The sequence below is a fragment of the Protomyctophum bolini genome (assembly GCF_963924005.1).
Source record: "Protomyctophum bolini genome assembly, chromosome: 19".
NCBI classification, from domain to species: Eukaryota; Metazoa; Chordata; class Actinopteri; order Myctophiformes; family Myctophidae; genus Protomyctophum; species Protomyctophum bolini.
In genome coordinates, this window is record NC_137880.1 from 32,071,301 (window position 1) to 32,093,444 (window position 22,144).

General features: G+C 42.4%; 1 protein-coding gene across 1 annotated transcript; it reads right to left on the bottom strand.

The window, feature by feature from the left end:
* Positions 1-4,587: 4,587 nt before the first annotated feature.
* On the bottom strand, positions 4,588-14,543 carry snw1 (SNW domain containing 1). Its single transcript, XM_080790369.1, has 14 exons — positions 14,502-14,543; positions 13,898-14,051; positions 12,738-12,899; positions 11,765-11,860; positions 11,196-11,302; positions 10,517-10,621; positions 9,467-9,536; positions 9,055-9,120; positions 8,641-8,757; positions 8,243-8,384; positions 7,878-7,983; positions 7,051-7,168; positions 6,451-6,617; positions 4,588-5,463 (listed from the first exon to the last, which is right to left on the bottom strand). Exons 1-14 carry the CDS (start codon positions 14,513-14,515, stop codon positions 5,271-5,273), a joined length of 1,617 nt encoding a protein of 538 aa, XP_080646495.1. The 5' UTR covers positions 14,516-14,543; the 3' UTR covers positions 4,588-5,270.
* Between the last annotated feature and the right edge of the window lie 7,601 nt (positions 14,544-22,144).

The window sequence follows — 22,144 nt, forward strand, 5'->3', positions numbered from 1 at the left end:
GATATATTTAGCTTAATACAGTACTTATCATGCCTACAGTACACATTACTCACTCAGACAATATTGTAGTAGCCTTACTAGCCTACTCACAGATATATTGTCTCTGTATAGGCTCAAAAGAAATGGGGAGAAAGCTTGGAAGTATCTGGAATCCTGGATCCATTACAAATGTACTTCAAACTAAACTAAATTACATTAAGGCATGGGTATTTAGGAAAACAAATTACTCAGGCGCCATAAATGATAGCCTGGCCAGTGTCTACCAAATTACCAATTAGCAAGCACAATATTAATGCTCTGCCTGAGAGATCATGACAGTGTGCCAGCATGCACAATAGCACCACCGAGTGGCAGGGTGAAAGTATTAAAGTTACATTATTATACACTACGATAGGTTATGAGTATGACGCCATAACTTCAAGTTAACAACATGAAAAGTGTAAGTAAATACGCAGAGGACGTGCTTGCCTTGAGACTTGACTGCTTCCTCCCGAGTCCTTGGCCAGGTCTACTTGCAACTTGCAACATGCACAAATCAAGAACACTAGTCTGGTGCCAATCTGAGAACCCATCATGAAAAGAATTAAGGAAAAACAGCGCCCACGTTGTCAACAGACCAATAGCAATAGCAATAGCAATAGCAATTGCAATAGCAATAGCACACACTGGTGCTGATTAGGTGGTGATTTGTCAGTTGTGGTTTTCAATTTCATGGAAATTAGTACAGACAGACTGTGTATTGTAATGTACGTGGAGAGAAAAGGGACAAACTATCGCGATACGTCTTTTTCTCAGAGACACGGCAGCACGCATGCGCCACACGAGCGACACGCGTCGCATCCCTGATTCTGATTGGTCAACTCAACCTACGGCTACGGGCCTCCCGATTGGCCATTGCTTTGAACGCTGTAGCGCTAAATAGTAAATAGCGTTGACGCCACGCCAGCAGAGCAGGTGTACTGTAGTCGTTGCTGGTTGCAGAGAGAGAAGAGAAGAACCAGAGAGAGAGAGAGAAAACCACGAACCAGTAACGAGACTAGTAACGACCAGATTCGACCCGACCAACCAACAAACTGGTCCGTAAGCAACCAACCGACCAACTAAACTAACCAATCCAACCAACTGACTTAACCAATTGACTGACCAACCAACCATCGATCATGGGCCAACGTGTCTCCAGGAACCTCCGTCGTCCTTGTCCACACGACGACGGCGAGAGACAGCCCCTCCTGGGAGACATCCATGGGAGTCGAGGCCGAGGGACCAGAGTCTCCCTTCAAGACGTTCAACCATTTGACCAGGTAATAGTTTTATGAGGAAATTGACATAATTAGAGACGACATGATTGCGCTATCACATGAACGGTTTTTGGAGCTTGTACTCTTGCCGTTTAAAAATGGAAGCGCGCAAGACGTTAGCTCTGCAAGTTGTGGACTTCTCGTTCCAATAACGGCCTCTAGTCTACACACTATATTGTATTTTAGTTCTACTTTCTTTTGTTATTATAATCTGAATTTGGGTTGATGCCCGGAGTCCCGGACGGCCGGACCCATCATGTAACAAACGCGAAAACCTGGCTGTAAACCGGGCCGTTTATCCATTTACACTAGGCAAGAGACCGTTAAACGTATTACGGGTCTGTAACGCGGAGACGACGAGACGACGGTACAAATGTAACCAATAATTTAGTTCCTGCCATTTGCCCCTTTCAGAATCTAGGAGGTTACAGCTTTTTGTATTTAGGACGACATCGTCGGATCGTCCCCTCAGAGTTGGGGATTTTACAGTGAGATTGTAATATCAAATGGGTCATGCCATGGGCCATACAACTATGTTTCCTCTGCTCATTCGAGCTACAGAATGAGCGTAGGGAGAGGGCACATATGGGGCTAACAACTATGTGTGAAAATGACATTTACTGTGTACACTGCAGGCAGGATGTTTGCTCAGTTTCATTTCAGTTTCAGCTTTGCAGTTCTTTATCTAACTGTTAAAAGGTTTGAAAATCAATCATCTGACCGAACTAGGCAACTAGCCATGTTCACATGACGCTTGTATGACAGTGATGTTTATATAATAAATATTGTAGTACTTAATCTGAAATAAGTATTAAAAATGGTTAACACTATTCTCTTCTGCCAGGTTGAGGTAAAAGCATCTGTGCCTGAGGATCCCTGCAAGTCGTCCAACCAGGAAGATGAGGGATATGGCTCTCTGCAGAGAGTCCCTGGCTGCACCACCACCTCCATCCTGAAGAAGGATCTGGTGTCCAAGAAGTCTGTGGTGCGGTAAGTCACATTTGCCACTAAAGTGTTTCGTTAATATGTTAGTTACATTGGCATGAATGCATATATAAGTATATGTATGTAAAAATAAAAGGATAACAGCTTCTTAACAATATAAGATTTCAAATCTTATGCTCTTAAGACACTAACCCATTTACCATTTTCTTTTTTTTTCTCCCTTTTTTTCCAGGTACAAGATTTTGAAAGAGACCCATGAGAGAGTCCGGAGGAGGAACGGTTATTTCGAGAGAATCAGACTCAGAATCGTATTTCCTCCACCCTAAAACACAAGACCCTCTCAGAAGCAGCGAGTGCAACTCATTTGCAATGAGACGCAGCACTTGCTCTCTCTCAGACATTGGCCTTGATGCCCTGCCTGCTCTGCCCCAGTGCGAGTTTGTACATAATTATGTTGATATTTTGTAAATATTTAAGTACATTTATTGTTAATATTGTTGTGTGAAATTATTTTTGCATTTATTTAGTTATCTGTTATACTGTTTATATACAATTGTAGACTTATTGTAAATAAATGACTTTGTGAAATTAACATTTTTGTTATACTATTTATATATATTTTTTAAATCAATGTTTCCTTTTATGGAAAATTGGAAAACATTAGTGCCATCAAGAATGTTGAGAGGTGTGCTCTAAGGCAGGGGTTCCCAAACTGGTGCGTGCACGGTGCACCCCTTGTGGTGCGTGACATGAAAAGGCTAATGGTGGTTTTATTTAACACAAACTGCTAAATCTGGTAAACACTGTTGTAAAGAGATGTATACAGCAGCTGCATGTTTCAGTGCAGTGACATTCCGTGATTATTTGCCATAATCATATTAAAAGAACCTGCCAAATACGAGACAGGAGGTAACGGGTTGCACGGCCAAAAAGTTTAGGGACCGCTGCTCTAAGGTAATAAAATTGGAACTTAGAATTCCAAAGGCCAACCGACTATCTGTAAGTTGAATTTAATTGCACCATACATCAGGCAATTCAATATATTGGTTACCTAGATTCAGAAAATTCTGAATCTAGTCCAAGTGATTCTCACTTTTTAAATGACAGTACAAGTAACTAATCTATTGCACACAACAAAAAATTCAGCCCTAGTAGCATGATTGACTTATCTATGAATGAATATTTAATTGAAGGCAATAATAGCTTGATTATAAAAAAATATATCAAAAAGTATTCATGGATTAAATATAAAGGATTCTAATGTACAATCAACTGACACTTTTTTAAATTATAAAAAAACTGCAGTAATTTTGGCCTAGATACATATTGTTTGAATAGTTTTACAGAAGGGTTAATTTGGGCAAATAGAACAAGATACGGTAGCAAGATAGGCAAACCTTTGTTTGCTTTGTAGCAAGACTCAAGTATCCTCTCGGCGCTCCCATTCTTATATTATCATTTTGGTGGCCTCCATTTCAGACCTGTCAGTTGCACCAGTATGTCGATAGAGGCCAACACGGGTACCGGTTTTTATTTTAGAGGGTTGTGTTCAAAGCCTTTGCCAACTAAAAACTCTGAATTCAACATAGGTATACTCCAGCAATAAAATATGTCTGACTGTATGTATTAAAAGTCCTTAAATTGAGTCATCTGGGGACACCACCTTGGGATCCCGACCCATAGGTTGAGAACCACTGGTTACACATTTACTACACTTTTTATTTTATTTTTGGTGAGCAACACAAAGTATGATTTTGCTCAACATGGAGAGCCATAAGAAACAATGTTCAAACAAATCATGGGGACATATGGACCCACTTTCTTTGGGCAGGAGTGAGAGATGGCATTATGCACAGTCACAGATGTGCAAGTCTGCTGGACTGTGTAATGCCATGTTGATTAGTTTTGGAGATCAGGAAACTAACATTGTCACTTTGTCAGAATGCATACATCATGTTAATTGTAATTACTGCCATCAGTTTGGTTCTAATCATTACATACATCTCAGGGTGTTTCTCCTGGAGATGTCAGTATTCTAGGCTTGGTAATAAATTGATGGCTTCTCTGAATACACTTTAGGTATTTAATCATCTATGTAAATGGAACACATTACTCAGGATGGAATGACTAAAATGGGGGTGAAAAAAAATACTGTTCCGCAAAATATAACAAATTACAGAACTAATGGACTGATCATTGAGGAGTTCTCAAACTTACAGCAGCACTCATGTAGTGGCTACTAGTGGGCCAAATTAGATTGCGGAAAATATACATTTAACTCAAAATCCAACATGATCCCTTGGATGAATAATCAACGCTTGACGCAGGAAATACAAACAGTTCATTCCTTCTCACACTATATGAAATTTATTTCTTTTGATAGTACTGTACAAGAAATATAGAGCTGGTTGGCGTCTTATACCAACTGCAAAATTATGGTTGTATCCTGAACAAACCTGGTCACGATCAAATGGGAAAGTTACAGAATGTGTTGCTATACAGAGATCAATATTGCTTGCATACACAATAAATAAACACTGTTGGCTCATTAGCAACAGGACATTGTGAAGGGGGCAAAAACACGATCTCTCCTAATTTCCTTTGACATTAAAAAACAAACATGAAATATCTCTCTACATTTCCAGGGTATAGGGCCAAATAGCACTACCCGCATCTGAAACAGCATTACGGTTAAATTGTACAGAAAAACAAAAACATAATAAGGTGGTCTTTCAGATGGAAGCAGATTACTCTTTCACACATATCTCTCATTTCATTTTATCTCCACTCATCTTTGTATCGCAAGTCCACATTTTGAACAAAATGGAGCAGGAAAAAAAAAGCAGAAAAGGGTGAAACAAAAACATGAAACGTTTCTCTAAACAGAAAAAAAAGGCTATGCATGCATGCTGTATATACAAACATATTGCTAAAAAGAGACTCCCACACGACGACAACACCCCTCTCACTGTGCGCCAACAAGACGTACATCCACTCTCTTGGACCTCGTCGCCTGCCATTCCTACATCACTCCTTCCTGCGCTTCTTGTCATGGTAATCGTCCTTGGAGCGGCCGCTGGTGGAGGGCCTCTTGGAGCCTCCGTGCTGCTTAGCCTCTTCCAAGAACTTATCCAGCCCGAAGGGATCCTCCTCAAAGGCCACAGGCCCCTCCCGTCGCTGGCTGGGGTCAGCTCCTGAGAACTCCCTGTCAGGAACAAACCTGGGGGGACAAGAAAAGAGGAAAAACAATGTGATGACATGTCATCTGGATTTTGTCAATGTCTGTCAATGTCGATTCTTGGACGCAATGATACATCCAAGTGACAACATGGTACACACACACAACTTGGTTAACGTAGGAGTGCGGCTCCTTCATAATATTTGAATAGGGAAATTATGTTAGAAGAACTACTGAAACTGTGGAGGGTTGCGCAATGCGCACGCTTATCTTATACGTTGGCTATTCATATATAGCAGATATACAAGCTCATACATAGCGCATCACTTCGTGCCAAGCTATGAGTTTGCAGATCTGTTCATTTGGAAAGATCGTGCAAATCATCGTTGAATAAATCAATTTTTTAAAGCAAACATCTTTAACTCAAATGCTTGCTTCTGGGGGTCCTTGACATGTATACGTTTGGGAATAGATTTGTATAATCCACCATAGATCTGAATGGGTTAAGGGACAAACAAAAAATTAAAATAAAGCCAGAAGCCAGAAGTCGCAAGCTAATCTGCCTGCTTCTGGGTCAGCAGAATGGTTAAGAGGCTAGAGAACACAAAGAAGACCTCAAAGAGTGACAGATTCAAAAGGTTAACGTATTCCCTGGAACGGACGAGTTAACACCTCCGAGAATAGTACGAAGTGATGTTCACGTGTGGGCATGTGGCCACGCAGACCGCATGCAGCCCCGCAATGTCAAACTTGACAGCTAAACATAAGGGGCAAGCTATGCTCGGTCAGTAGAGTGTGGCTACATAGCCCTGGAGGACCAGAGCTCATGCTGAGCCATCATCGTGTGCACTCTTGCCTGGTTGTCTAGAAACGAAACCAAACCTAAAAAATAAGTTTATATATTTTTTCCGCTTCAGTAACAACAGCCAACATGAACAAGAAGGTTTAGAGCAACTTGGATAAGGTCGCACCGATCCAAAGAAACAACACTCACGTTCCTGATAAATGAAAAATCCATGATTATGATACCTTGTGTTGTTGTGCATGAGTGTGTCGAAGTCATCTGCGTACGCATCTTTGTCCACATTCCTGCTGGGCCGGTAGATGTTCTGGGCCATGTCTCTGCCGCCACGGAATGGCTGGTCATACACGTTGTACGTCTCATCCTCGCCGCCAGCAAAACCACTGTCCATGCCCTGGAGAGGAAAGTGTCAAGTTATTAGATTTTATTCATCCAGGGAAAAGTCGACCGAGCGCTACTCTTTCACTGCAACGCCCTACTTCACAGCTCCAACAGTCACACCTGGGAGACATCTGGTACATCCCACAGTCCTCCACTACTGGGGCAGTTAGGTCCTGCTCAAGGGCAAAAAGAAATCCGTAGTCCAATTCCCAAAGTTTTTTGTGCTCAAGGGCATTTTAATAGCGATTGCTAGTTGATCATCGTCTCGTTCAATTTTCAGATGGTCCAGGCTATCTAGTCACAAACCTGCTACTCCAACATTGAGGGTACAACTAAAGACATCTCATAACCCGTAGCTCATATCTGCACTACTTGGTTAGCATTTTAACTGCAGTTTGAATTGCACTGTGGTACCAGTGCATGTGTGACTGCATGCGTGTTCTGACCTTGCTCTGGTTGAACAGTCTCTGGTCGTACTGGGCCTCGCTGGATGTCCGTGGGTTGGGCATTCCAAGGGCAATCTGCTCACTGATGTCCCTGTCCTGGTCCCTCTGCAGCCTTGACCTGGGAAAGGACAAATGAGAACACAAATGTAAAACATGCGCGTGCGAGTGGCTGCGTGCACAAACATCTACAGTACCTGTTTGTGTACACCACACACACACACACACACACACACACAGAGAGAGAACATGCCTGCAGTTCTAGATAAAAGGGATTGTGTTCGGCAGTATGAACCAGGATCATTATCAAGATGAAAAGAGTTACGTGTGGAGACAAAGAAAACGACTATGGGGAATCCTGTAGCGCACACGAGAATGGAAAAATAACTGCCAGCAGATTTTAGCAAATGGTTCACAGAGTAATTTCTGCATTTTTCCAAAGCTGTGCAAATTTACACCCTGTGGTCTCACAAAGTGATTAAAATCCTAACAAATCGTCCTTGAACAAACTGATATTCCAAGGTTAAGTGGGAGGCCATGAGGTAATGAGGTCTCCTTCCTACAACAGATAAAACTCTGATTATGATGATTATGCGTTTTGGTGCCCCCCCTCCCTCCCTCCCTCCCTCCGTGGAGTCCACATTGCATCAACTAGACAAACTTGCACACTCATACACACACGATCCAGGGATCATTTTAGACAAGGGCCTCACGGCTGAGTGGTGTTCCGGGTCCAGCTGCGTTTGTTTGGCTGGCGGCCATGAATGATTCAGCAGCGACGGGTCCGTCTGTGTTTCATATGCGGGGTGTTTGAAATGCGTGTCCGTTACCTCTTATCGGGGGCGGCTTTGGCGATGTTCCTGTCATGCTGCCGCTCTTTCCTTCTGTCATGGCGGATCTCGTCGCGCTCCCTGGCCTCACCCTCCTCGCCACCTGCTGAGAGGACGACGACAAGCGGAGTGAAGGCGCGGTAGGAGAACATTATGTAACGGGTGAGCAATGCACACAGAGAGGGAGGGAGAGATAAAGAGTGCGTGACGGAGGAAGGTACACACCCAGTGGGCGTCGGTGGAGAAAGCGTTGGGAAGATGGAGAGAGAATGAGGCGAGAGAGAAAGTGTTGCTCAGTCTGCAAGGCCCAAATTTGAAAAAGAAAAAAAGGGAAAGAAATAGACCAACATATGATTTGGACTGACCTTTGTCCCCATGACCTTTGATGCCCGCCCTGCGGTCTCGGGCCATCTGAGCCAGCTCCCTCAGTTTCTCCTCCTTCTTTTCCTTCTCTTTCTGTGCCATCTTCTTCTCAACCTGGGCACGCATCTCCACTGCTTCTCTGGCCTACGCAAACAACACAACAAAGACACAAGAGTCAGAGGTAGACTTCACTAGCCACTTTCAACTTGAAATTCTATTTCTGTTATACAGTTATTGTATACAACTTCTATCAATTACAGCCAGCAGTTTGACAGGAATGTAGTGATTCATAATCATTGCTGAATTCTAAGATCATTTTGAAAGTAAAGTGTCACGAAAGCACGAAAATCACTATTAAGAGATTTAAGACACAATGTTACGAAATCCACAGGGGTCATACCTTTCTGTCGGCGATGTACAATGCCTCGGCCAGCTTGGCAAAGTTCTCATTAATGTGAACTGTTTGAAGACCCCGGCCATCTGCGGCCAACCGTTTGTCAAGAGGGATGGTGTAACCCTGCAAGGAAACCAGAGTTTAAACATTTAAATAAGACGGTGAGGAAAGTAGCACATCAATTCATTAATCAAAATAAAGTCACTTTTGGCACATTGAGCAGAACCCTCCCCCCCCCCCATTTGCGACACTATTAAAAATCAACACGTGCCCCTAAAACACACACACACGCACAAACTAAAGTTTAGTTATAGTACTGAAAGTCGATGAGCGTTGCCCTTTACAACTAGACAGTGTGCAGTGATTGATTCCCTCCCTTGCCCCAGGAGGGCAGGGAGTCAGGCTGCAGTGTCGCTGTACCTTAGCGTTCTTCCAGTTGGAGATACAAGGGGGAATCTTCCACTCCTGCTGTTCTTTGACCGTCATCTGAAACAACAGATGGAGAAGTCAGACTTCACTGGCTACTGGCGGATGCAGGCAACACACACACACAGTCACACACACATATATATATATATATATTTTTTTTTAAATATTTGAGGCATTTTGAGATAGGACAGTTGTTAGAGGTGCAGAATGTTCCGTTTTATGGTTGATGCAGGCCAGAACCTTCATTATTAATGCAGACTTTATATATTCTATCCATCAAATGCGTTAGGTAACTAAACCTCTTGTAATAATCTCAGGTTCTCTTCATGTTTGAATAAGAATGAAGGGTAAATTAAAAAAGGAGCTATAACGTTTAAAGAAAGTAAAAAATAGGGACTTGTACCTTTCTGCTTGGTGAGTGCATGACGGGGGCAGGGGGGGATGGTGGTCCACGGGGAATTTTCTTGTTGATTCTGCAACGCACGCAAACACACAAATTAAATTGCCTTTCGAAACAATGTTACAATATGGTGAATTTGATAGCAAAGTGTGAGATTGTGCCTCGTCACAATCAATCTCACTGGAACAAAGAGGTGCGTCACATATGAAATATTGTTATTTCAATTAGCTTGGTTGATTACAATTCCAAGCTGGAAAACGGCACACAACAAAAGCTATAAAAGCAGCAGTGTCATGAAGCTGGCATATTTAATATATACATACGGTATACAAGTATTATTCATTGTGTGTTATTCAAAGATCTGGTAATTATTCAAAGATCAAAGCATCCCAGCTCTAGTCACAATATCCTGAGGAGGACCCCGGGGAAAACTTCTTAACGCAAAACTGCCATGCTCGGCTGGTTACACTGCAAAGTACCATGGATGGATATTGATGTTTTTTCCACCTCTACTCCAAAGGAAGGGTAATGTGTCGTGTGTGTGAAGGTGGCATTCTTTTAGATTAAAATTACCACATGCATAAAGCCCCAAATCTACAAGCTTGCGAAGTGTTGTAAGTTTTGTAACCCTATAGCTTCTTTGTACAACACTGTTGTATGGCAAAGTATAAAATACAGCTTTATTGGTTAATCAGACTAATTGATTTAGTCAATTATGGAATAATTATGTAGGACTTGACAATGGTTCATTGTTTAAATTATAAAAACATCATTTTTGATTAACGATCAAAGATGAACAATATTTGAAATGATAGGATACTTCATAAACATTGTTGAAATGTAGTGTTGACTGTTGAGCGACACTTTTTTAATACATCATTCTTGTCAATGACAATATAATATTGCATGGGCCGTGTAAAGAAGTATACAATTCTTCACTGTTCTGAAATGATTAAATATGAATACGTTCATAATGGCCCCCATTCATTGCTCATCGCGTGTCACGGATAAGGTTATGTTTAGATATTGCGCGACTGGGATATATTTACGAACTTGAAGCGTGGAGGCTCCATCGGGTCCTTCTGCATCTCCACCATGCGGATGACTCTCTGCTTGGCCCCAGAGTTAAATGCCACTCCTTGCTGGGAAGGAGTGTATCTGAGGAAGGGAAGAAAATACATTAAGAGAACATAACTGTAAACTCAACTCAACTATTCAGTGTTCATTACTCATTTAGATGTTTGCTGCCGTTTTGTTTTTTTTCCTCTTTCTCAGAGAAAAAGATTTTCCATTCATATTAAAGTAGGTTCAGGTAAAGGATAGAACTGCTGACAACATATAGTGCACTGGAACATGAGGCTTATTAATAAACACACACCTAGCAACTGTGTGTGCATTTAGGTGAAGTAGAAACAGTGGCTTATTCCTCAAAGGAAAGTCAGCTTATGGCTTTGTTAAAGATGTACGTTTTAAGGTACGTCACTTAACAGTAAGGTTTTTATTTTAATCAAAATACCATAGCATGTGGCATTTCATTGCTTTATTGAATTGAAACTTGTGCACGTTTCATTTAAACTCATGCATTAGGCGTTAATTTATAGCATGGAAATGTATTAAGAGGAAGAGTTCAGAACCGTCATTGCTTGATAACCATGTGACAGTACGAATACTATCGTCCCCAAACTATAATAAAGATGGCCGTTGCCATTTGATTGGGAGCAGACGTATCTACCTGATGTATTGTGCAGGAGCCTGTTTATCTGCGGCCCTCACTGGCATGGCCGCAGCAATCTTCTGAGACACCTGCTTTTCCAGGGCAAGGCGTGTCTTCTCTGTCAGCTAAATAACCAAGGGAGGACAAATCTTTAAATTCCAGGCAAAAAACATATCGGGTTCAAAAACATACAAATTAATTATACTCCAATCTGGCATTAACACATAGCTGGATAGTAGCATTAGAATAATTAATCCATTCTGTACGGGAACCCCTTTTGGTGTTTTAACTAAGCATTATGTTATAATTTAGCTATTGAAAAATAGCAGATCTACAAGCTCATAGCGCGCCACCTAGTGGCGTGCTACGAGCTTGTAGGTCTGCTATTTTTGAAAATTCGTAAAAATGCGGCACAAATCTTTGAATATATATTCTTTCAGAGTGAACGTTTTTTTTCTTTTTCAACATCAGGCTTAAATGGGTTAAGAGACTGAGCAAATGTAGCCTAGGCCAGTGCCAATTTGAAAGATTTTGTTATTGCCCTCTCCTATCCAAAGTTCAAAACGTGGACAAAAATCTAAACTCACATCTTTAACAGAGTCCTCATCAGGCCTCTGCAGCTCTGGGGCTTCATCGTTTAGGACTTCCTTGGGAAGCAGGTCTGTGTACTTGCTGAAGATCACCTGCAGAGAGAAACAGAATAAACACAAAATGAAAGTGACTTCCCATTTTACAATGCCTGTTCAAGGCAGTATGATTTGTGGATAATTTTTGTGCAGAATCTCCATCGGTAGTTTTAGTTCACAGCTAACCGGCTTGGCGGTACATTTTTATCACACTGCTCACACGTCTCTCTCACTCTCTGCGTCATCTTGTGTGTGTGAGACAGTGAGATGACACAGATTGAGCAAACGAGAGAAAAAAAAGACAGTGACATTACGCTATGAAAACTTTTGTAACTTTAGCCTTTTTTGGAAAAACAGCCACAATCCATGCCAGTACACTACAATAGAAACGCAGACCAGTGGCTAGAGTTTCTATTGTATTTTTTTAAAGATGCAAAATTACATCCTGGCACAGGGGGTTATAGTGCTTAAAACGTAACCTGTCGTTCCTTGGCTTGGAATGGGTTAATTTCTCTTGGTGATGAATTGACTCTAAAGTAATTGCAATTAAGACTTCATTGTGTACATGTCGTTCTACATTGGAATATTATGAATACAAATTACAATTCTGTTTGGCTTTTAGGCATTGTAAACAAGAGGCTGGGCAGATATGACAAATAACTTTAAAACGTTTCATCAATAGTGGAAATAGCCAATCTACAAGATCAAAATGGAGCTTTTTGGTCTACTTTTTATATATTTTTGGAAAATATGGAAATTACGATGACCTCAAGTAATTGTGACAGGGCTAGTTAATGCATCCGTTAGAGACAACTTATTGATGGGTATATGGATAAATGCATATGGTTGGTCTACATTTATGTTGTGGAGTAGTGTAACCAATATTCAAACATGTACTAGCAACATCTGTACCAGCACCGTTTCGTCAACATACCTTTTCTTTGCCCTGTCCTTGTCTAGCGATAGCATCATATTTGATTTTTCCCTCTGCATCCACCTGCACCGCCAGGGCATTCGACGTCTTTTTCTTCCTGCCCATCTCCTGGGGGAACTGGGCCACGTGGATCTCTGGGAAGGCTCCTCCATCGCCAAAGTCCTATGAACAACAGAGAGATGGGGGGGGTTAAAGAAATCAATATATTTATATAGCACATTTCATACATGAAGTGCAGTTCAATATGCTGCTTCACAGAATAGGTTTAAAATAAAGATACAACTCAGGAGGATAAATAAAATAAAGCATGCGAGACTGAGAAGAAAAACAAACATTAACACAATACTGTCCAATACTGTCCAGGGCAGAGCGTGGCACCAGTGCCAACAAAATCCGCGAAATAAGCATAGAAGACGGGTCACTTCCGCCCGCACCGTAAGTGATGTAGTGTTGTTTTTGTAGTGCAAGCATAGAGAAGGGACGGACGATGGCATAAATAAGACTAATAACCCCGTGCACGTGTACCGCGGATTATCATGTATGCCGTTTCTACATTTGTCAATGAGAGACCTATGGATGTTAGCCGTATAATTTTTTTCAATCAAATCTTGTGTTTCTCGTGGATGGCCCAGATGACCACGAGAGATCTCAAGGAAAGCACAGATTGTGTTAAGAAATAATAAAATTGGACAAATACATAAATACAATAAAACAATATAGTAGAAGTAGAAATGCAGAAAATCTCCCACTTCTTGTGGGGACCTTGGAGGGTATTCAACTGAATGTAGAATGAATTTAAAAAGCATTCTACTATACATTCAGAATTAACATTCACAGTCAGTGATTCAGTTACTGCTGATGTTATTCAGTCACAGAAACATTTTAATTGGACAGAATGCTGTTTAGATAGATGCTAGATTCGTTGACTAGGTTGTGTGCCATTTTCTCTGATCTTGCACTTTGTAAGTAAAGTTGTGCTGTAGTTGAAAGGGTTTCTTCGCCCACCTGTGGAATGTTGTGCAAAGAAAACTTATATTCCAAGCCATCACGGGACACGGGGTGAGATTAAATGTTTTTAATCATGTTCACCAACATTGTCTCCACGGATTAATAAAATACATTTCTTGGCCTGTAAAGTCTCGCGAATAAACAGAGTTTACCTCGAGTGCGCGAGGTATCCATCCCTTCCTGTGCAAGTATGGTGGAGGTTCTTTGCGGGATGAAACCAGGGCATTGGAATAGGACTTCTGGGCCCGAAGTCTCTCCTCTGCCTCCAACTGGTCCTGTGACAGCTGGGTCGGAGCCGGTAAGAAGCTGTAGTGGACACGCACACAAACACGCAAACATTAGACTAGAGCATTTGGTATTAAGGCCTAAAGTTAGCCGACTTTAGCCACTGAAACGTTCAATCACAAGCTTAATATCGTTCAATGTGACCGTTTTGACACACATAAGTCAGCAACTAGCTAACAGTTAATCAAAATATGTCCCTGGGAAATAAGCATGTCTATAAAAACCCCAACCGTTCACAACAACTGTACTTTATGGCAAGTTAGCCTATGCTAACTAGTTAGCACGTTAGCGCCGCCGGGTTAGCGTTAGCTTAGCTAAACATCGCACGAGTGTCCTTGTGAAACGCAAGTTATGTCATTGGCTATCACGAAAAGGCTATTTTCTTGAGTTAGGACATATGATTTTGACGGAATCGACGTGGTCAAATGTAAATAAATGGCACCACAGCACGAGCCTCGCCACACTACTCACCTCGTAAGCGACATCTTTCCTTTCTTCCCTAGCAAGGAACTGCACATGCGCACTAGTGGCAGGCTGTGACAGAGCACACACAACAGGATAGAATTAACCCCGCGTCACCACCAGGCTTTCGGAGGAGAATAGAATACATTGGAACTTGGTTCTCAAATTTGTTTCATGTCAAGGACAAGAAAGAGTGAAATAATAATTAAACAACTTATAATGTAACTTTACACCTCATGGAAGAAGTTGAGTGAAGTAGTCTTGGTTGTCAGGAAGAGAAAACTGCTCAGTCACAACAACTCACAAGTGTGTGACAGTTTGAAAGAGAATGTTAATTCATCTTCATCCATCATAACAAGTAAGACGCGCGAACGCGGGAAGCGAACGCAGCTCGTAAATAGCAATAACAACAATTAGAATAAATTACGTACTTTTTTTTAATGATTTTTTGTTCTCTTTTTGGGGGGTGGGTGTGTGTGTGTGTGTGTGTGTGTGTGAGAGAGAGAGAGAGAGAGAGAGAGAAGGGAGGGTAGGTGAAATTAACAAACACAGGTTTGTTGACAAAAACAAAATAACTTGTCATTCATGAAAAGGAACCTGTGCAGTCCATTACAATTGGTGGACAAATAGTGGAGGTAGTAGACACTTTTAAATACGTAGGCACATATATTGACAGCAAACTCAATTTCAGTGAAAATACTGACCAGATTTTTAAAACTTGTAACCAACGCCTCCACCTACTACGCAAGCTCAACTCCTTCAGAGTGAGCAAGCATATTATGGAAACAGTCTATAAAAACCTGATAGAGGGAATCTTGACTTTTAACATGGCAATGTGGTTTGGCAATCTAAATGTAAAAGGAAGAAGCAAGCTGCAGCGAATAGTAAACCTAGCCTCAAAAATAATTGGGAAGAGACAGCAACAATTAGGCTGTATCTACAAGGAGGTACTTCGTAAAAAAGATAGCAAACGAAAAACGACCCCTTTCATCCACTCTGCAGGGAGTTCGAACTACTTCCCTCTGGTAGACGGTACAAAGTACCAAGAGCTAACCGTAACATTTTAAAAAATTCTTTCATACCAAATGCCATTAAGGCACTAAATGATACCATGTCTCGCTAGATTTGTTTGTTTTTCCAATGTATCTGCCACTGTTGTCCTGCACTTTTTTGCCATGTGAAAATAATTGTGTTAAGTGTTGTTGCTGTTGTTGTAACCGTTTGTTTTTTACTGTTTAGGACCGAAGATGAATTTCCACACGTGGACAATAAATGAAACTAACTACCGACCAACTAACTAACTTAAACTAACTAACAGGTGCTTGAAGTGCTGTGTGTGCGCGAGTCCTATACATTTATAGAATAAATATACTGAGACAATTTGTTTGGGGTAGGCCCATCACCTCACTCTCTTTCTTTAGTTTGCACCTTACTACTTACTTACTTACTTATACTCAAAGCTTATGGGTTAAATGGTGTCTATGGAAGGAGGTAGGGCCCGCACACCATTCTTTTGTTAAATAATTACTTAATTGTTAATAAATAATGATTTATTCAATAAAGTAATTCTTTACCAAAAGAAAGGTGTGCGGGCCCTACCTCCTTCCATAATTGCTTTATTGGCCCTGCACCCACTGTCGAGGTGTGTAAATAGGTATATGCTCTTAAATATGGTGTCTCTCTCAACCTGCTCCACAGGTACACGAGCAGCCGAGCCAGGGTGAGTCCGTTCTCCTGTGAGTGACATGCTGTGAATGCTGGACCCTAGAGAGCCTGCCCTAAATCCCTGACCAGTGCACTACACCAGAATGCAGTACTATAAGGCTGAGCGAGAAGATGGCAGCCAGGAGAAGAATGAGGCTGGTCGGTGCTATTGATACTGGGAGGAAAGACAAGATCCAGAGGACGGAGATGACTCATGGAGACTCCGCTGGAGGAGGGCTCATCATGAACTCACGATGGGCTCCAAAGTTTGACAGTCAAGTAGAAGACGGCTCAAGGTAGGAACTTTTTTTGCTGCTGCTGCTGCTTGTGTTGCATGCTGCTGTGTGATTCAAGCTGGTGTACTATTTTCTGTCATTTTTGGGACACAATGACTGGGTGGCAAAGAAACATGTTCGGTTCAGTAACTGTTTCTGGCTCTGAAGTTGAATGCTGATGTGAAGCTACAGTTTGTATGTTGTGTTGAAGGTTTTTGCTGTTGAAGGTACGAGAGTTACTTGTAACAGGGAATAGTATGTGACTGTGTATGTGGCTCTTGATCACTTCAATAATAGAATATTAGTGAATTTGCTATTTCTAATGTACATTTTCTTCTCCTGAGAGGGGGTTAGCGAAGCGCATTATGTTCCTTTAGCCACGCAGTGCTCAGACAAGATGGGTGCCGTGCACTGACAGAAGCAGCCTTGGTGACGTCCTGCATATTGATTGCGACCGGAGGTCATAGATAACTTTTAAACCTTGCGTTTTTGACACTTTTCCCGTCACGTCACACGTCACTCTCTCCCCGTCACTCTCTCCATCACTCACCTGCCCAGCAGTCTGACGTCACCCAGGTGGATGTGTGCACACGCCGATCTGCCCCAGCAGTACGACGTAGTGCTGGGGCACTGGGGTTCAGTGTTGTTCTTCCGCTTTTCTGCCATGGCAAAAAATGCACAATGGAAAAGGTCCTTATCTTGTGATTTTCTCAAAGTCACACAACTTGAAGAATGAATTTGTTTGTGATTCTATTTTTGTTTGAGCATTGAACATTCTGGTGAGCTGGTGATGTCATGACAGCTCTCAGCTATATATGGAACTGTGAGGTCAGATGTAGAGATTTTGGCCAGTGAGTCATTATTATGATGTCACACCATGTCAGATATATCCATATGTAATCAGTGAGGTCAGATTGTAAAGGTATTGAACAGCCCATATCTAGGACCTAGATCTCCATAAGTAAGATGTTACCCATATATGGAGACGCCTGGACCATCACCTTTTCTAGGTGATGATCCAGGCGTCTCCATATATGGGTATCATCTTACACACACACACACACACACACACACACACACACACACACACACACACACACACACAGGTTGCAGATATGATTGGTTGTTTCAGTTCAACAATATGGCATCAGACGTCATCAAGCGTGATGGTTCTCGCATTCCAGTCTCTTGCGCATGCGCTGCAAGGCCTTGCCCACAGCCCTGCGCTCCTGGCATATCTTCATCTGACCTCATCACACCCTGTACACACTCCAGATACTCTCCATATATGGCCAGTGCACGCGACCTCTCCATCAGGGTTAACTATGAAACTTTGTTTGTCCCGACACCAGCGGCCGTCTGGCCAGGGAACGCCAGAGGCGCCTCCTTGACTGTGATCAGTCAAATGAGTCAATATATTCCCATATATGGGAATGTCAGAATGACAGTCTCAATGATAGCCACTGTGGTTGCCGCAAACTAACGTTAACTATGGAACCATGCATTTCCCGTCAGTCACTCAGTGTATCATTCAAAAACCCCATACATGGGGAAAGCCCCATATATGGGGCCCAGGTCTCGTGACCAGGTCTCGGGACATCGTTTTAGGGGCGAGGTCGCTTCTCGCACCCCTCCAGGCGTCTTATACTGGTAGGCTGGGAATCAATTAGAATCGATTTCAGAATTGCACTTGATTACTTTCCACATGGAGTCGACATGTTGCACATTCCGTCGTCAACATGGTGGTACACTGTGTGTCAGCATGTGGATGCCGAGGTTTTGGCCCCAGCAGCAAAATCTAGCGCCTAAAGCATGTGGGGAATATAGGGCTGAGGGAACAACATAGACATGCTCCCGCCATAGAAGATGTCTGCTGTAGTTACATCACAATTATGGCACCTTGCTTTTTCAGTGTTTCTGTCAGCCGGGTGTGAAATCTCTGCTCGCTCACTATCTTTAGTTTAAGGCTATAATGGCAGAGGTCAACCGATGTGCCATTTCCACAATGAAGTCCTCTCAGTATTTCTCAGCATATTAACTTACAGGACACTGCTGAAAAGACGGAGGCGCTTGCTACTGCAGTCCATTGTATTTTCTTTTTTTCTTGGAATTTCTATTCTAACTAAGCAATTTGTTGTTCCTAATACTTTCTGCATGGCCATACTTCTGCAGTGCAGGTTGCTTCTGCAGTGCAAAAGTAGCCTGGATTTGTCTAGCCTTTTTTCCTTTTTTTTCCTGTTCAGCCTTATCACCACATGATTTGTCGCATGTCTCCGCAGGGAGCCTCTTCTACTACTTTGCAAAGAGGCTGTGTAAACCGAAAGCACAGCTGACATTACCCACTGTAAAATAGCCAGAAGGGATGCCTCTAGCAGTGCCAATCTCAGTTACCATTATGACGTGAGGCGCTTCACTTGAGACTCCAGACAGAGCAGAGTGCAATATACCAGTTGGAAATAGATAAAGGCTTGTAAAAGGGGGATTTTGTCCAGGAACAACAGAATCGTGTCAGTGTAATGGGCCTTGCTGATATGATGAATGTTACGACTAAGGCCATCTTGCTGGAACAACGAGCGATAAAAGTGTCCAGTCACTGCCATTAGTGACTGTTACTCAAGCTGTCTCTGTCTTCATATGTCTCTTTCATGTCTCTTTCTTTATGCTTCTATCTTTTTGCTCATGCACAGTCCCTCAATCTCCCCCCTTTTTCTCTCTCATCCAACTTTATCTCTCTCCCTGAATATTTCTTATGCCGTCCTTCTCCCTCTCTCTACCCCTCTGTCTCCCTCGAACTCTGTCTTTCCTTCTGTGTCTCTCTCTTTCTCTCTCTCTCTCTCTCTCTCTCTCTCTCTCTCTCTCTCTCTCTGTCTCCGCTATTTGCTCTCGGTCTCACTTTCTCTTTTTAATTCTCCCCCCATTTTATAAATTCTCCCTGTCTCTCTCTCTCTGTCTCTCTCTGTCTCCGCTATTTTCTCTCTGTCTCACTTTCTCTTTTTTATTCTCCCCCCATTTTATTATCCCTCCCTCCCTCTCTCTCTCTCTCTCTCTCTCTCTCTCTCTCTCTCTCGCTCTCTCTCTCTCGGCCTGTCAGTCTCTCAGGAGACACGTTATTTTATTAATGTGACAGAGGGTAAAAGGACACGTCAGAAGAGATCAATCAACCAGCCTGTGGCACGGGACCTGAAAGCTTTTAATAGAGCCAATCATCAGGGTGCTCCTCTCCTCGCGTTTGGCATTGAGGAGGCCTATCCCATTCCCGGTGCTGTCTGCTGAGTGAGCGCTGATAGAGTGGGCATCTTTAGTGCACAGCTGGGACACGTCCTCCGGGCGGGTTCTTGGCGGGCTTATGCTTAGTTTATATACTCTAACAGTGTCGCTGCGAAACGTTGTGAACAAACGACACCGTTGCATGACAGAGTATAAATCAGGCATTGGTAGATTATATATATTTTTTATGTCAGGAGGAGTCGGTCATTAATGATCTCACCCAAAATCAATAAAGGGAATACATGTTTACCTTGAGGTGTTTGCCCGTTCACTTGGGATTATGTATTCTGTTTTCTGAGATGCAACATTCAATCTGGCAAAAGGAAGGTTGTAGCCTATTAATGGAAGCCTGAGTGACAACTACTTGGCACATAATCAGACTAAGGCGCACTCTATAGAAAGTCACACTGAACATACAACATGTCGGCCACTGGCTGCTCACACAGAGTTTCAGTTTGGTACACTTGGATGTGTTTCCCATTCAATCAGGTCTGCTCATGTCACGGCAGAGAGACATCACGTTTCAGTAATAGTATTTTCCAGTTCCCTCACTGCTTTTCAAACACTTGGCACTTCTCCAGTCTGGAAGTAGTACACTGTTGCCTGTGTAGCTGTACAGTAAATACTAAATAGTATACTTTCTGAGTCTAACACACCATGTGGAAGGGCTTGTTGGTGTACCGTGTGTGTAATGCTGTACTAACATCGCCAAGGCAATTGTCTAATAAATGTTAATGGCAAATTAACCAGATTCTGATCCAGACTCTGTTGTCACAGCCAGTGCCACAAGAAGAGAGCGAGACTAATGGCAGGCCGCCGCCCATCCAAGCTGTTCACGAGTGGCTAGGTGTGTGGACTACACAGGAACAGAGTGGCTAGGTGTGTGGACTACACAGGAACAGAGTGGCTAGGTGTGTGGACTACACAGGAACAGAGTGGCTAGGTGTGTGGACCACACAGTTAATTCGCATATTTGATTTGGCTTAGGTTTTACGTCGGATGCCCTTCCTGACACAACCCTCTGCATTTACCGGGGCTTGGGACCGGCACAAGTATGACACTGGCTTGTGCCCCGTTGAGGCTGCAATTCCCCACCCGCTGTCAGGTGTTACTCAAAATAAAAAAATTATTAATAATGAATTAATTAACTAACTCAATATAATGATATTACAAAAGGTTTGTTTCTATCAGCATGATATGACATGATAAACATTTGATATAGCACTCTTACAGAGAGGGCTTACAAAGTGCTTTACATTTGTGAATTAAAAAAAATCAGCATGAAGCATTCAAATCATTTGAACACAGAAGAGTAAGTACAATTACTCTCCGAAAACAAGAAAGTAGTCACATTGCACGGAGGATAATATATGTCGAAGGTATAGTGGGAGTTTGTTCCACGCCGTCGGCCCATAGAAGCTGTTTTTTAGTTGCCATTTCTTTAGGCACAGCGAGCAGGCCAGCAGTGGAAGACCCGAGGGGGCGGTTTGGGACATATTTAGGCAGGCAGTCATGTAGGTAGGAAGGTGCGACACCATTGAGAGCTAAAACTGGAGTAATATGCTCTCTCCTCTATAGTTTTAGTTAAAACTCTGGCTGCCGCAGTTTGGACAAGTTGTAATCTGTCAGTTGTTTTCTTTGGCAGTCCAGTAGTGTTTTTAGATGGTCTGGACATACAGACGGAAAGGCTCCGTCATAATCTGTCATGAGTAGACCCTGGTCAGCTGACTTGTGCTCCCACTTCTGGGCATGTAACGTTGGTCAGCAGGTGCTTGACCATGCAGAGCTCCTGTAGGTAACGGGTATGGTCGCCCCTTTTCCATCTCGCCCCACTACTCTATACCTAGCTGTAAATAACAAACATAATTCATGTTGGTGATTATATAAAAGGTATTGTCATATAAATGTATCATTGTTAAGTTCACTCTGTATATCCACGGGCATAATGGCATGATGATGACATTACAAAACATGGGCTACATGGAAGAAATGTGTTTAATAAATTAAAAGAAACTGCTAGAAGGTCCTAAATTAACTTAATTAAGCAGTCACTGTCTCTGTCTCATGTTGTTCTTTCTTAGTATAGAGGTCGACTATACAATCAAATAATTCTGTATACAAGATAATTTCAAATTTCAGAGAGGGAGGGAACTACTAAATTAACTGTGAACTGCATTAACACATTTCGCGGGGGAGAGTTGGTAAAGGGGCGAGTCGTCTGGTATTCCTCCTGGATATGTGAGCACCAGGACCTTGAACTAGACCCTGAAATGGAAGCCAGTACAAGGAGGCCAGGGCTGGAGTGATGTGACACCTGCTGGACCTTGTTAACAGCATGGATGCTTTACTGAGGCAGGAGAAAAGTGAATTGTTGTTGTAGACCAGCCGTGAGGAGACAAAAGCCTG

Bases quoted from the DNA above. Each gene is read 5' to 3' on its own strand.
- snw1 (XM_080790369.1), bottom strand. The intron at 10,622-11,195 runs GTAGATACGTCT...TCCCTTCCTCAG, and splicing joins GCTCCTGCACAATACATCAG to ATACACTCCTTCCCAGCAAG. The intron at 8,758-9,054 runs GTACAGCGACAC...GTTTCCTTGCAG, and splicing joins CCAACTGGAAGAACGCTAAG to GGTTACACCATCCCTCTTGA.